Consider the following 12399-nt stretch of genomic DNA (forward strand, 5'->3'; position numbering starts at 1 on the left):
AATATGTACAAACCTTTCTGTCAGTTAAAAAACTTTAAAAAGAAGTCACCCACATACTAAATGCAGTCCTCAAAGTAAGCCATTGTGCAGGAGCCCACGCCAAAGCCCCCACACCCTTGCCCCCTGCTTGGGACAGGGGTTTCTTTCATCTTGCACCCCAGGCAGCTTGCCACAGGCTGCACACATAAGTGCCCGTTTTACACGTCAGCTGGATTTTACATGTTCTTAAAATGTGGTCACAGAAGGAAAAAAAAAAAAACTAAAACTAAATGAAGCTAAAACCGGCAGTGTCCTCCTGTAGAAATGAAGTTTCAAGGCTGAATGGGTGTTGCCGAGATGAGCGGAGTACTGGCAGCAAGAAACAGAGCCGAGAAGATTCAGAGGGGCCAACGTGAGATCACCACAATTCATGGTGCAGGAGGGCCCAATCCCATCTCAACATTAGCACAACTCACTCTGAAATCGCTGTGCAAGCCTGTTAGCTCTCAGGAGGTTTTCTCCACCACCTCCCATTTTGCAACTTTGGGATTTGCAAGATGATTTACAGAAACACAACTGCATTCAATAAGCTTTGACTACAGAAAGATGCTCTCCATGACCCTCAATTCTCCCACCAGGAAAATACACACATATAACATATCAACCTCAGGCACCTTTGGGTTTGCGCACACACGCACACACACTCACACACCCCTTCAGCGTTGTTCTGAGCACAGGTTTGGGTACAGCCACCCCTTTTCTCTGCACGCGTGTTATTGCTCTTGCTTTCTGGACAAGGGCTGCCTTGCTCTCTAAGGAGAGTTTTGCTGATGCAGCAGCCCCATTTCTACACAGGAACGTGATGCAATGTGAAGGCCCACGTGCTCTGGAAGCCTGCTGGTTATTCGCCAGTTGGAGCATCAGCTACCTGGTCTGAAAACCGGGGCCAGGAGTAGGCTTCATCAAGTAGGATGTATTTACAGTTACCAGGTACATGGTTAGCGACTACACCGAAGCTGGCACCTGCACAGACTGCACCGGGTAGGACAGAATAGCCCTGAGTAGGTCTACAGGCAGCCTCAGTCACACACAGCAGTGTGAGGACTTACATAATCCCCACTGCTAAGAAGTGATTACCAAAGATGCCTCTTACTGTGAGTTTACTATTACTTCTTTTTTTTTTTTTTTTTTTGGCAGGCAGAGTGGATAGTGAGAGAGAGAGAGACAGAGAGAAAGGTCTTCCTTTACCATTGGTTCACCCTCCAATGGCTGCAGCGGCCGGCGTGCTGCGGCCGGCAAACCGCGCTGATCCGATGGCAGGAGCCAGGTGCTTCCTCCTGGTCTCCCATGGGGTGCAGGGCCCAAGCACTTGGGCCATCCTCCACTGCACTCCTGGGCCACAGCAGAGAGCTGGCCTGGAAGAGGGGCAACCGGGACAGAATCCAGCGCCCCGACTGGGACTAGAACCCGGTGTGCCGGCGCCACAAGGCGGAGGATTAGCCTAGTGAGCCGCAGCGCTGGCCTACTATTACTTCTATAAAGACAGAAATGTAGATAAAGCCCCTCAAATTCTTTGCATTCATGAATCCAGTTACAACAGACTCCGATTATTCAGCCTCCTTGATCAGACGCCCTTAACCGTGGACCCTTGCGTCAGCAGCCTGAGCCTTCCTGGACTTTCTTGTCACCAGAAGTGCCATCCCGCCTAAATGGTCTCCAGACTCCAGTGCTTATCTGGGGGAGGCCAGGAAGGAACGGGTGGGACTCAGTGTGACCCTGCGAGATACACTGACAGTGAGCACACGCTCACTGCGGTCTGTAGAGAAACCCTCACCTGACCCTTAATTCCCAGTTGCGAGCATCAAATCGTCCCATTCCAACCACTGAAATTGCTCTACCTTGCAGAGAAACCGCTCAGCAACAAGACACCCTAAGTTGTTACACTGAATTCTTTTATAATTCAATTACTTACTGATGCCAGAACACTGAATTAAATTAATTACGAGGCCTGGCTTCAAATCCACGCTCAATTTAGCAGCAGATAAAGGGTCCACACTGTTCACAATACTAAGAAACTACTCTAAGCTTTTTTTTTTTTTTTTTTTTTTTTTTGGTATGGTCTCTCCGACCCAGCAGCTGAGTTTCACACTCAGTCCATGTGCTCCAGAGCCAGGCCGCCACCACACCACCCTCTATAAGGTGTGAGGGGAAAGTGCAGGCCCATGGTTCCAGGATGCTCCCAACTGAGCCATCATAAAGGAACTTCGGAGAACTCATGATGTCTTCAAATAGCTGCCTCGGGCGGAAGCAGTTACCAATGTGAAGAGTGTCCAAGACAGGGAGGGGGATGCCGAGCAATTAGGAATGCTATCCAGACACAAGGCAGGTGACGCTCAGTAAACCCTTCCATGAGGATTCTAAGGACGCTGTGGTGTAGTACACTAATCCTCCACCGACGGCGCCAGCATCCCACATGGGCACCAGCTGGAGTCCTAGCTGCTTCTCTTCTGATTCAGTTCCCTGCTGATGTGCAAGGGGAAAGCAGTAGAAGATGTCCCAAGTCCTTAGGCCCCTGCACCTGCATGGGAGACCCAGAGCAAGTTCCTGGCTCCTGGCTTTGGATCAGCCCAGGATGGAAGACCTTTCTCTCTCTCTCCCTCTCTCTGTCTGTAACTCTACCTCTCAAATAAATAAATAAAATCTTTAAAAATTAAAAAAAAATTTTTTAAAAGGACTCTAAGCCAGGCTGGGCACTGGAAAGAACAGGGCTAGGGTTGCAGTACCTGGGACGTAACAGTAGTCGGTATACGTGTATGCACGGTGACTGCAAGAAGAAACCCGCCACAAGGGGCTAGCTCCTGCTCTGTGGGTGAATAATGGCACAGGGACACTGGGGAACTCTCTCAGTCACAGGGGCTCTCCTCATTGCACACTGCCTTCTTAAAGCGCAGTCAATTCATGCTCACAAGGACAATTTCAATACCGGTTTCAACATGAGAAGATACATACCATGCCTACTCAAATGCAGAGTATATTTGAAAGTGGGGGGATCCCATATGGGCCAGGTTGGAGTCCCAGCTGCTCCACTTCTGATCCAGCTCTCTGCTATGGCCTGGGAAAGCAGTGGAGGAGGGCCCACGTCCTCAGGCTCCTGCACCCACGTGGGAGACCCGCAGGAAGCTCCTGGCTCCTGATCTCCAGGCTTAGCCATTGTGGCCACCTGGGGAGTGAACAAGTGGATGGAGGCTCTCTCTCTGTCCTTCCTGCTCTCTGTAACTCTGCCTCTCAATTAAATAAATACATCTTTTTTAAAAATTAAAAATAAATTTCAAAAGAAAGCTAAATAAAGTTCAGAACTATTTGCATCACTGTACTTTCTCATGGGAACAGACTATTAAAAAAATGAGTCAAAAGAACCTTTCTGGACCATCAGCTCTTACACGAAAGGGCAATGCAGGTCAAGGTTTGTAGAATTCAACACACGTGGGCTTAAGGATCAAGGCGCCCCCCAAAGTCTGTGACCGGCAGCCCGGTTCCCGCCCACTAGACAAGTACGAACAAGGCAATCTACTTGGTAACGCAAAGCAGACCAGGCTGGACTGGAGCACCAGGTGGGTCAAAATAGTCACTCAACAAACCTCTACTGTGTACACAAATACTAGTGGAGTTAAAACCGTCTCCACAGCGTAACGCACAGTGCTTACGAAGGACACATAGCCTTCTGCGAGTGCTGGACTTCAGGGCGGGCAGGGGCTATCCAGAGGCCTCCATTTCAGGTGAGACCCGCAGGACAAGCAGACGGGCCTCCCCTCCAGCCTGCTCCCACGCCGCTGCAGGCCCCGCGGGGTGCGCATCCCTCCTCCGGACTTGACTCTCCGCGCCCCCGGCTGCGGGCCCACGCTCAGCGGTGGAGAGGCGAAGGCAGAGGGAGGCCCCGTCCGGAGGGTGCCTCGTCCCGCCCGCGCGAGGGTAGTCACCTGAGCGGCTCAGCACCTCCCACTCGTGGGGCCCGCAGAAGATCGCGGCCAAGGCCGAGAGCTCCTCCTGCATCGACTCTGCCATGGCCGCGCAGCCCGGCCGGCTCGGCACTTCCCGTTCCGTTGCGAGCCTGAGCAGTGCGACCCAGCGGCCACGGGGGGGCGCCCCTGGCCACCGCAGCCGGCGACGGGGGCGGGGCGGCCACGTTCAGAAGCCCCGCCCCAGACCTCGGCTCCGGACTCCAGACGCTAGCTTCAGCCCCTTGGGTTGGGCTTTCTCTGTGAGTTCTGAAGCCCCACACCTGGGTCTGCGAAGATCGCCTGGCTCGCTCGCGGCTCTCCTTTGCCGAGAGAGGTCTCCCAGCAAAGTCTCAGCTCCATGCTTGCAACACACCCCCCAGACCCATGCCCTGCCTAGGTTCTGCTGGGCTGGGGACTCAAGGGTCCAGAGGAACTTGGTGGATAGGAGAGAAAAAACAAACGGGAAAATAAATGAGCAGCAGATGAGATGGACCCTTGTCCGCTGGGGGTTGCACTAAGCGTTGGGGAGACCCTGGAGCCCTGGAGCCCTGGAGGGGGTCCCGGCTCAGGAACCTTAACAGGTGCAAAAGGGACAGCCCTGGACTTCCTGGGCAGCTGTGCGCCAAGTCCTAACGTCCCCCATTCCTCAGGTGCGTTCAGCCGGCGGTGCTCCTTGGCCCTGGTGGGGTTGCGGGGAGGAGGTGTCCTGGAGAGTAAAGGCTGCTTTCTCTGAGTTTTTGATTTTGTCATACTCAATGCGTGCAAAGCACAATGAGTGTGTGTGACTGTGGCTCTTGAAGCTTAAAGTGAAGATGAGCCTCCTGGACCCCAGCACCTGAGTGGAGGGATCTGAGCCATGCTAATAGGGTTACAGAGCTGGAAACCCACCGTGTGCAGGCGTGGCCCCGAGCTGATGGGAGCTCCTGCTTTCCAGCGTGCGTGGCTTATCCTTTTTTTTTTTTTTTTTTTCCTTCTTCCCAAGTACCGATTTCAAATGTTGCAGCCCTAAAAGCAGCTGGCCCTGCTCCGGGAGGTCCCGTAATTTTGTTTATATCAAAAACAGTATTTCAAGCGATAAATCAAAGTGGCTACTCAGTTTCTCCTGATTTTGACCTGTGGAAGCCGGAAGAACAAACTTGGCTGATTTGGGGACTCCAAATCCATGTTACATCATCATCATCATTCTCACTGTGGTTAAAAAAAAGGGGGGGTGTGGAGGGATTTGAAAAGGGAAATGATACTGGGTTTCCGAGAATAGAAAGGAAATCTGACAACATGGCCTGCAGAGAGAATGGTTTGAGGATGCCATGGGATTTCAGTGACCCTAAGTAATTAGCAGCACTGCTGTGCACATAATTGGAAAGAGAAGGTTTATTTAAACTCATAATTATCTCTGATGTGACCAATTTGTTTAAAAACAAACAAACAAAAAAAAACTCCTTTGAGTTATTTCCAAAATAGCAGCCATTCAGATCCATCATTAACTGAGAGAATAGTGAACAAAAGAATAAATTTTTTAAGAATAAATTTTTAATTTAAAATATTCCTAAGTTATTTGGTCTTAGTTTGAAGTCCAACATTACTCTTAAAAGTGGTGGGAAAATATTAATTTTGTTATTTGATTTATTCATTAAATATAAACTACAAATTAATGGAAGAGTTCTTAGAATATTTTTAATTTTCCAAAATCAACATAACTGATAGTGAAATACTATGCACAGCAAGGTGACAGCTTGGCGGAAGTGTTGGGGAGGCAGGCACGCCAGGGTCCGCCAGGGGTGCCCGGAAATTGATGTAAACCTACAGCAAACAATTACTGTATTTACAATTTTCATGTCAATATGGCTCCTCTGTTCTTCCTTTCTCTGTTGATTTCTGAACCTGCTCTTCATCCTTCATTTAACATGTTTAAATAAAGAAGTCTGTGTGAATGTCTTTTAAATTGACACTATCCTGAGGCACTGGAGTCCCATGAATAAGCCCCTGTACCCTGGCATTTGCAGCATTCATCACAGAGACAGCATAATGTCAGCTTGATATTTCTCACACTATTGAAAATACCAGCTACATGTCAACTCTCTAAAGTCTGCCTTCATGTAATAAGGTTTCTGCTACTCACAGACTACTGAAAACACTACACAGTGAAAGGTAGTGGCTGTGTGAACTCCGGCCTCCTCCGGCATCTCCCCCTTCACACACACAGCAGGGTGCGATTGCCTAGAGCACTACTTTACATGGAGTTTTTCTGCATCATTTGAAACCTTACATCTTCAACTAAAACCCAGGAGCCATTCTTTAATATTTGTGGATAAACAGCACTGCTCACTTTCTCGTGAGTAGTGAGTAGACTTAATACACTAAGCCTGAAATTTTTCTTTTAAGATTTATTTATTTATGTGAAAGGCAGAGTTACAGAGAGGGAGGAAGGGAGGGAGAGAGAAAGAGACAGATAGATCTTCCATCCTCTACTTCATTCCCTCGTGGTCACAATGGCCAGGGCCGGAGCAGGCCTAAGCCAGGAGCCAGGACCTCTATCCAGGTTTCCACTGTGGTTGCTCTTCTGGAGGTATTCACAGGGAACTGGATCAGAAGTGGAGCACACAGGACTGGAACCAGTGCTGAGATGGGATGTTGGCACCTTCCATGGTGGCTTAACCTGCTCCACCATGACATAGGCCCTATAAGCCTGAAATTCTAAGGCAAAACCTCCTTGAACATAGAAAGGAGAACACATTATCACATTAACAGCAGTTGGAGAGGTTGAGATTGTTGTGTTGCTCTGACCTCAAAATCAGTCCTTAAGTCTTCCTGGCCTGGCTGAAAAGCCTGTGAGAGCATTTCAGGCAAGGAAAGCCAAGACACTGTGGCAAAAAATGATCTGCATGAAGGATCTCTGTGAATGAGACCCCAGCAGAAGGAAGTGGCCATCTAAAGAGAGGAGAGAACTTCTACTTTGCTTATGGCTTTGTCCAAATATTGATGGAGTTTGTGGACTCAAAAGGCTTCCGTAGCCTAGGAAGCTCATGATAAGAGCCCCAGGTGGTCACTGACATCATACATAAGAGTGTTAATTGTTAAATTAACAACAGGAATCACTGTGCACTAACTCCCCATGAAGGACCTCTGTTCTCAATGAATTGTATTATGAAAGTTAACTGTAAAACTGGTTCTCTCTCTCTCTGTGTGTGTGTGTGTGTATAAATTGTTGAAATCTTTCCTTAGTATAGAGCTGATCTTCTGTGTACAAAGTTAATTGAAAATGAATCTTAATGGAGAATGAGACTAGGAAAGGGGAGGGGAGTGTGAGTGGGAAGGTGGGTATGGTGGGAAGAATGACTATATTCCTAAAGTTGTACTTATGGAATTTGTATTCCTTAAAAAAATAAATTAAAAAAGAAAAAAAGAAGATTGTTGTGTTGAAAAAGCCAAAGACCCTGACACTGCATTGGGATGTGATAAGGAAAATGATCACATTAAATCTACGAGGCAAATAAAAATACTTCCAAGAACCACCAAGAGTAGAGACCAAAAGAGGCAATAAATGCCAACTTCCTAAGTAAACCCGAATTCCAAGAAGCTGTGCTTCGGTTCTGTCAAAGGATTTCTGTATTTCCTCACTTCACAAAGTGTTCTTGGGCCCTCTCTGACTGCTGGCCCAGACCTGCAAGCTGAGTTTTGAGCTAGAGAAATAAAATGCTCCCTTTCAAGGCTCCAGTCGGTCTAGACAAGTAAGCCCAGCAAAATTCAGCAGTTACAAGTTCCTTTACCAGGCTGAGGGTACAAGAATTACCACAGTCCCTTGCTAGGTAAAGTTCAGTATCATGATATAGGTGAAAGCAATGAAGAGATGGGTGGGTACACAAACCTCCCACAACTTCCCAGGGAAGAAATCAGTTTGTGATGCGAGGAACATAGTAGGTGTCCCAAAGTACCCAAGTCCATGCTATCTGTTTGTCTAGGACTTCTTGTTCTGTTACAGTGTACAAGTCATAAATATGATATCGGAAAAAAAGCAAACAAAATCCATGAGAATTTGACACTGACTCTGAGATCATATCATTTTGTCCAAGTTATCTGTATTTCCCTCCTGAATGTTGGATGCACTCTGCCTGTGCACAATTCCTGTGCACATTAGCAATTTCAAAACCATCCCAGCCTGCTTTCTGGAAAACCACCCCCATGACTCAGTCCCACTGACGTAAAAGCCCAGTGCCTTATCAATGGTCTAAAAATACATCTTCAATGTCATTGGGTTTTAGAGTTTGGTCCAGTTAAAATAATGTGCACAACTTAGTTCCAGTTGCCACTGTGAATGGAGTCTTTTCATTGATTATGTCTCCCCACTGTGCATTATAGTGTAGTCAGTTTCCATTCCCTGAGGTAGGGTCCAGGACTGTGGGACCTGTTAAAAAATCCCTTTCTCCAAACTCATTAAGGGACTATAAATGGGTAAGTTCTGACATTTTCACAAAACATATTCTTGTGGTTAAAATGGAGAGATTTGTATCAAGCAACTACAACTATGAATGGGGAAATTAGTTTGGATCACAGAAGAAGAAGAATAATTAACTTTAAAAATGGAAAGAGGGAAGAGGAAGGAAGGGAAAGAGGAGAGAGAGAGAGACAAAAGAGTAGAGGAGGAAGATGAACATATCAGGAGAGGTTGGGGAAAGGATAATTTTTTTTAAATATTTATTTATTTATTTTTACCAAGAAGAAAATTGGATGTTAGGAATTTGGCTTTGTATCTAGAAGGGTAGAGACGATATATTCACCTGCTTCTGAAATTTCATTCAGTTATGAGGTCTGGGATTTGATTCAACATCATGTAGGAAGTGAGAAGAGGCTGGGAGATGGGTGCGGCTGAAGTTGAGTCCAGTTAACAACTGGTGGAGCTGAGTGTTGAGTACATAAGGACTTAGTAGTTCATTCTCCCTGCTTTTGTGTGTTTTAGAGGCTCTTTTTTAAAAAGGCTGTCTTACAATGTAGTCAGTAGAGAATATATAAAAAATTTGAGTTTTGCATAATGCTTAGTTGAAGAAGCAAGGACAGAAATAATGGGGAAATAGAACAGAAGGGAAAGAAGCTAGTCCGGGCTAAATAGAGTGAAGCGAGTTGGCAAAGCTTGTGAGGAGCCAGAGGTTCCAAACCCGTATGTTTAATACTTGTGTGACTCACATTAATTCAGGTGAGAAAGCATAGGACTGCACTGCAGTGGCTTTAACGAGATGCAAATGCTTTTCTCTTGCAAAATCAAGTGTGGAAGCTGGCAGAGCTGTGGCGCTCCACAGTGTCCAGACCCTGGTTCCTGCCACTTTGTGGCTCTGCTCTGCAGAGGGTTGATTCACACAGTCCTGTCGTGGGGGAATTGCTCCTGAAACCCAGCCAGAAGTCTACATCTTTGCAAGATAAAGGCAGCCAGCCCCTCCCACCCGCTAGAAGTCAGTTCCATGACTGCTCGAAGGTACTAAGAGGAACAGGACAAAGTCATTTCCAATCTGAGATGCCAAACAGCCCACTAAACATGGAGGAGGAAAGGAAGTATTGTTGTTGTTCTTTTCTTATTATAAAGAAAGAGACAATCCCCTGGGAGATAGCTGGCAGTCCCCCCTGCATCAAGTTGAGTTTGGGTTGGGAGATTAAGTTGCTCTGTTTCTGTAGAGCTCAGCCTCTCCCTAACCCTGATCACCACCACTACTTACTCTCTTCTCATAGTCTTGGTTTACTTTTCTCATACATTTTAAAAATCACCTTGCTTATTTGTTTACATGTGTCTTGTGATTGTCATATGCGTGTCCCCCAAAATGCATACATTGCTACCTAATCTCCAATGTGATTGCACTGGGAGGTATGGACTTTGGGAGATGACTCGGTCATGAGATGGAGCCTTCATGAATAGGATGAGCGTCCTTTTAAAAGAGCCCTGAGATGGGGGCTGGCTGGCTCTGTAGCACAACAGGCTAAGCCACAAGCCTGCAGTACCAGCATCCTTTATGGGCACTGGTTTGAGTCCCCGTTGCTCCACTTCCTATCCAGCTCCCTGCTAATGCACCTGGGAAGGCAGTGGAAGATGGCCCAAGTGCTTGTGCCACTGCACCCATTGGGGAGATCTGGATGAAGCTCCTGGCTGCTGGCTTCTAGCCCAGTTCGGCCTTGGCTGTTGCGGCCACTTGGGGAGTGAAACAGCAGATGGAAGATTCTCTCTCTCTCTCTCTCTCTCTCTCTCTCTGTTACTCCCCTACCTTTCAAATAAATGAAAAATCTTAAAAAAAAAAAAAAAAAAAAAAAGAAGAGGCCTGAGAGAGCTTGTTTCCCCCTTCCACCAGGTGAGGACACAGTGAGGTCTCCTTCATGAGGGAGCAGGCCTTCACCAAACTGCCAGTGCCTTTATCCCAGGCTTCCCAGCCTTGAGAACTGGAAGAAACGGTTTCTGTTATTTATCAGCTACTCACACCAAGGTATTTTTATTTATTTATTTGAAAGGCAAAATGGCAGAGAAATAAGGGGACACGAGAAACTCCCTGAAATGCTTCCCAAGAACCAGGACTGGGCCTGGCCAAAACAATGCACTTGGAACTCCATCTGGGTTTCCCACATGGGTGATAGGAACCCAACTTCTTGGGCCATCATCTGCTACCTCCCAGGTGCATTAAGGGGAAGCTGGATCAGAAGTGGGGAGCAGGACTTCATCCTAGGCGTTCCAGTATAGGATTGGGCTGTCCCTAGCAGCAGTTTAACCTGCTGCATCGCAACATCCATCTCGGGCCGAGGATTTTTCTATAGCATCCCAAATGGATTAGGACACTTCCCAGTGCAAGATCAATAGCTAGACCACCAGCAGCAAATTGGTTGAGACGTCCACAGTGATGCTACATGCACAAGGATATCCAGAAAAGTGTGTTAAGTCATCTGCTGAGGCTTTCTGCAAGAGTAGTTCAAAGTGGCCTGAAAGAAGGGAGAGTGAATAGTTTTGGGTTCATTGTGGTTGTGGGTGGGGGCTGGGGCTGCAGTTCTCCTGCATACTGCTGGGGTTGCCATGGTCTGAACAGCCCCCACCAATACAAAAAAAGTGGATAGCTAAGTCTTCTTGCCTGCTTGCCCAGAGGTGAGGCAGAAGGAGAAACTGACAAGTAGGAATTGTAAATTGTCAATGGTCAAACATCAGAAGTGGAGTTCAACATGCTTATTGTCTTTCTCATTAGAATATAAACTTCTGTGCCACCAGGGGCCTTATCATTCTTGTTCATCTCTGTATCCTCCACATCTAAAACAGTGCCAGACAAGTAAGGGATTCGGTAAACATTTGCTGATGCAAATAGACTCATTGCAGAGTTGATAAATTCTTGATAGGATCGCTTATTCAACGGAGTTGTTTGCCACCTACTGTATGCTACTCATTCTGTGAAGTTTCAAGGCCTTCTGTGAGTGGATAAGACAGTTTGGGATCTAACTCAGGAGGGACATCACCCTCTCCTGGGATGGAAGAATGAGGCCCAGCCAGGTGAGTGAAGGGCACCAGAGAAAACCTCAGAGGCCTGGCGTGGCCGTTATGATTGAGGCGAGGAAGAGGAAAGTTTAAATAAACATGGCTGGAAAGATAGATCTGTGCCTTCCTTCTTCAACAAGCAGCTGTTGAGCAATGTGCCAAGTATTGCACAAGGTCCTAGGGAAACTGTAGCTTGCAACACAGACCTCTTAGAAGGTGAAGTGTGGTGGGGAAGACAGACCTCACAGGATCACACCTCTGCTGACCTGCTGCCTGGTGATATCATGGGAGTGGATGAGATGGCTTCAGGAATTTCACAGGGACAGTGATGTGTTTCCCAGCAATGGAACAAAGAAGCCCTATTTTGCCTGTCTTTCTAACACAGTCTGGACCAAAACAATAGTCCTTTTGTGGGAGTGATTTTGTATTTTCCTGTTACTTTTCTCTTTTTTCTTTCCTTCTGTTTTCATGGGGAGAAGAATCAAGTCAGAAAAAAAAATAAATAAAAACGCACTTGTGAATACTACCACCTGGTAATACCACCTTGGGCTCTCGCTGTCTCCCTCTCTCTCTCTCTCTCTCTCTCTCTCTCTCTCTCTCTCTCTCTCCCTCTCTGCTTTGGTGACTAAAGAAAAACAACTATATGAGAATGAAAGGCTGGGCTAGAATTCTTTGTCTGTTGTTTCAGGTAGAATCACTATATGTATGTGATTCTCATTGTCTTTGAAACAGTGATTAGCCAGGAATTTCTTCACTGATATCTTTGATAATTTCAAAATGAGCACTAAACTTCTAGGGAAAGCACACTCAGGATTCTTACTACTGGGATCATATTTCTTCAGACTTTATTCTTAAGTCATTCTTCCTTTTTCCTAAGATACTTTCCCACCTCTTTGCCTGGGGAACTCTTACTGATGTGTCACATCTTAATCCCAG

General features: G+C 46.8%; 1 protein-coding gene across 13 annotated transcripts in view; it reads right to left on the reverse strand.

Moving 5' to 3' along the window:
* The window catches only part of RWDD3 (RWD domain containing 3), an 85404-nt gene extending 81292 nt beyond the window's left edge, over positions 1–4112 (reverse strand). For 9 of the 13 annotated variants that reach the window (XR_007923533.2, XR_007923532.2, XR_007923535.2 and 6 more), the window contains exons 1-2: positions 3957–4084; positions 2989–3199 (exon numbers count right to left, since the gene is read on the reverse strand). Coding sequence is in view for 4 of the 13 variants with exons in the window: in XM_051856233.2 (XP_051712193.1) it covers positions 2989–3190 (202 nt within the window). In the remaining 9 variants the exon portion in view is untranslated. Of the gene's footprint in view, positions 1–2988; positions 3200–3956 lie in introns of all 13 variants that reach the window. The other 4 variants (XR_011390142.1, XR_011390144.1, XM_002715845.5 and 1 more) reach the window with 1 other exon arrangement.
* Between the last annotated feature and the right edge of the window lie 8287 nt (positions 4113–12399).

This window comes from Oryctolagus cuniculus, chromosome 7, assembly GCF_964237555.1.
Source record: "Oryctolagus cuniculus chromosome 7, mOryCun1.1, whole genome shotgun sequence".
Lineage (NCBI taxonomy): Eukaryota > Metazoa > Chordata > Mammalia > Lagomorpha > Leporidae > Oryctolagus > Oryctolagus cuniculus.